The 3,601-nt window shown below is 37.8% G+C and overlaps 1 protein-coding gene across 1 annotated transcript; it reads right to left on the bottom strand.

Annotated features, from left to right (window-relative positions):
• Positions 1–1,052: 1,052 nt before the first annotated feature.
• Positions 1,053–3,112, bottom strand: LOC144595617 (uncharacterized). The gene is made up of 2 exons (XM_078403199.1): positions 2,934–3,112; positions 1,053–1,332 (listed from the first exon to the last, which is right to left on the bottom strand). Exons 1-2 carry the CDS (start codon positions 3,080–3,082, stop codon positions 1,053–1,055), a joined length of 429 nt encoding a protein of 142 aa, XP_078259325.1. The 5' UTR covers positions 3,083–3,112.
• Positions 3,113–3,601: the final 489 nt, after the last annotated feature.

Below are 3,601 nucleotides of genomic sequence, written 5' to 3'. Positions count from 1 at the left end.
CAGACCATCCTATTATTGTGATTTTTATAGGATGGTCTGCTCAGCTTGAAATAAAAACAAGTCTGCAAGTGTGGGGATTCTGAAATGAAATTTACGACTGAGATATTCTGAAGGCCTGGTGGGTGTTCTGTTCTTATCCATAAATACGGTACTTAAAACTGTTGATCTTACGCAATTACAGTTCACAATCCTCTTATTTCTTCATATCAGAAAGCAACATTTCATTTTTATATTATTTACTTGAAGATTAGTTTTACTGCTTCTTTTGCTACTTCGTTTAATAACTTCCGTTCATCTTGTGCTGTGGTAGAGAAGAATGGTTTCTGCAAAAGCAAACAGTGCAAGCTTATTTTTGCCTAATAATTTCAATATCTGCTTATTGACTGGTTAGCAACATCATACTTATTTTCCCTTGAGTTTGTTATTTTCCATATTCCATACCTTTATTTGATGAATAAAAAGAGAGTTAGGAGTATTTTCTCAAAGACCTCCTGCTTTAATCAACACATGTGTCTGCAAAAATATGCTGGGATTTTACTATTGCGGTAGTGCTGTTAATTGCCAGTTAGATGGCAATTTTACTTTGAATTGCATTTGCTTTGAACATTTGCCTGGAGTGTTTGAATAGTGCCAATGATAAATAGATCTTCTTAAAACCGATAAATGCAATAAATAAATGACAGCCCGTTACTTCCACATTTCAAATCAAATGTGTAACCAGTTGCTAACATTTTTTTCACACAGCCGTCCTGTGTCCATCTCAATTTGTAGACCACAGGTATTCAGCAACAGTCTGTGGTTAATTTGTGCAATTGTTGGATGTGTGTAATTCTGTGGTAAAGATTTTATTCTCCTGCATTTGAAAGTTTCAAAGGTCTGTTTATTGTCACTTGTACCAATGAAGGAACAGTGAAATTCGAATTACCATACAGCCATACTAAGAAAAGCAGATTCCCCACATTCCTCACTGTGATGGAAGGCAATAAAGTCTAATCTCCTTCCTTTTTATTCTCCCGTGGGCGGGGCAGTCGAACCATCCGCAGTCGGGGCGATCAAAACTCCCGCAGCTGGTGATCGAAGCTCCCACTTCGGGGCGGTCGAAGCTCCTGTGGCTTGGAGCTCCTGAAGTCAGTCTCTAACCAGGGACTGCGAGCTCCATGATGATAAAGTCCACAGGCTCCCGCAGTTGGAGCTCCAAGGTTGATCCCCGACAGGGATTGCCAGTTCCACGATGTTAAGTCCCCAGGCTCCCGCGGTTGGAACTCCCGAAGTCGGTCACCAGCAAAGGCCACCAGCTCCACGTTGTTAAGCCGCAGTGCGGACAGAGATACGCTATGAAAAAGAAAAATTGCATCTCCGTCAAAGTAAGAGATTAAAAAATGTTTCCTCCAACCCACCCCCCCCCACATAAAACAAACTAAAGAACACTCAAACATCCATTTAACACATACTGAAAAACAACAAAAAAGGAAGGGATGAGACAGACTGTTGGTGAGGTGGGCGCCACCCAGTGGTAGTAAGCCTTAATTCCTTGTAAGCCTTAATTATGTTTTCCATGAGGTGATAATATGGTTATAACTTTTGAAGAATGTGACATAATGTGAATTACGTGAATCTCTGAAAAGTTAGCCTTACTCCAAAACTAGTAAAATTATGTGAAGAAGTGGACTATATTTCAACAAGATAGAGATCTTTATAGACAGGGCTTTTGTTTTTCATACTTCAGTGAGTGACCAACATTTTACTAATCGTAGCAAATTGATCAATGTTAATGAAGTAAGAAATACAAAACAAAATATTTTATGTACTATGAAATCAGGATGAATCTGAAGAAGTGTCTCGACCCAAAATGTCATCTATTCCTTTTCTCCAGAGATGCTGTCTGACCCGTTGAGTTACTCCAGCTTTTTGCGTCTATCATTGAAATCAGGATGGAATTGTTAATATTCTGAAATATATATTCATGAATGTAAGATGTTATTACTAGGATTATGCTGTTCAATAACCTCAATTATAATAGTTAAAATATGTTTAGAGAATAGTTTATTGTATATATATATATATATATATATATAGCATAGGAACAAGCACTTCAGTATCCACTTACATATTGGCCATCTGGGTACTATGTATATTATATATATTCATATGTATATAATATAATATATATTATATAAAATTACATCAAGTAATTTTACCTTTCTTCCCATATGCCCATCAGCTTTCCCTTCCTCTCCAACACCACCCCTGTAAGATTCAGTATTCAGATACCATGTTGCAGGCCTCACAAGCTAATATTTTGACAATAGACAATAGACAATAGACAATAGGTGCCAATAGGAGGAGGCCATTCGGCCCTTCGAGCCAGCACCGCCATTCAATGTGATCATGGCTGATCATTCTCAATCAGGACCTTTACTAACAGGACAGACAATACCTATCTGACCTGCAATGAGTATTGGGTTTCTATCCATTGTTGCTAAAGGTTATAGGGTTTTGTTTTAGAGGGATGGGTGTAGTTTGGCTGTAATTCAAGACCCATGTTTTCCAGTTTGTCATGGCATAGAGGGCCCATTGGTAATTAATATAAATCAATCAACATTTATGCTTTGTTTGCTTTAAACATTGTCACAATTAATCATCAAACACAATGACTAATTTGTGTGATTATAGCAGATTCAAATGAATATGTATTTTTAAACAATTTAACCACAAGCATTAACGGCAAAAAAAGGCTTAAATAATAAGGTAAACTAATTCGGTACATGCTGTTTTTTGGTCATACTTTTAACCAACCAAATAAATGCTGGTCATATTGGGAAAACAAGAACCCAGACTAGGCTGTCCAATTATATTGGATGGTTATTTCAGTAAAAGACAAAATTTGACTGAGTCTCTCATCTATTGACAGACTGCCGGAACTTGATGCTTACCTGCCCTTGAAGCCTTTGTGCTGTCTTGTTGTCTTCTGCTGATAAAACGTACCCTCGGCTGTTGGTCTTTGACTCAGCTCAGTGCAAGGCATCCAATCAAATTCATAGGAATTGCCCTCAGTAAAAGGTGGGTTAGGGCACACACCCATGGTTCACACACAGCCAGCTCCAGCAAGGAATCTGAATGCCTGTGATGGTTCACACACAGCCAGCTCCAGCAAGGAATCTGAATGCCTGTGATGATTCACACACAGCCAGCTCCAGTAAGGAATCTGAATGCCTGTGATGGTTCTTGGCAAAATTATTAAAGATTAAAAATATTAAAACATTATGGACATAAAACAAAACTCGAAAAAGCACCAGAAATAACTTTTTTTTAAACTTAATGCATTCAAAGCAACACAATTGACTTAAAAATGAATCAATTTCTCCTTCTGCTATTCCTTTCGCCAGCACCTTATACAGCCTCAGCATTACATCCTTGCTTTTATATTCCAGTCCCTTTGAAATGAATGGGACTGCAATTGACTCAAATTGCATTTGATTCCTGCAAATTAACCTTCTGAGAATCTTGCATCAACACTTACAAGTTCCTATACATTTCTGATTTCCGAATCATCTTCCCATTTAGAAAGTGGTCTTTATTTCTACCAAAGTACACGACCATA

Source organism: Rhinoraja longicauda, chromosome 7, assembly GCF_053455715.1.
Source record: "Rhinoraja longicauda isolate Sanriku21f chromosome 7, sRhiLon1.1, whole genome shotgun sequence".
NCBI classification, from domain to species: Eukaryota; Metazoa; Chordata; class Chondrichthyes; order Rajiformes; family Arhynchobatidae; genus Rhinoraja; species Rhinoraja longicauda.
This window is presented reverse-complemented; position numbering and strand designations above follow the sequence as displayed.

What these genes read in the sequence shown, in the direction of transcription:
- LOC144595617 (XM_078403199.1), bottom strand. Translation starts at nt 3,082, where the DNA reads ATGGGTGTGTGCCCTAACCCACCTTTTACTGAGGGCAATTCCTATGAA. An exon ending in CACAAAGGCTTCAAGGGCAG is followed by an intron (nt 1,333 to 2,933) that starts GTAAGCATCAAG and finishes TCTTTTTCATAG; the next exon opens with CGTATCTCTGTCCGCACTGC.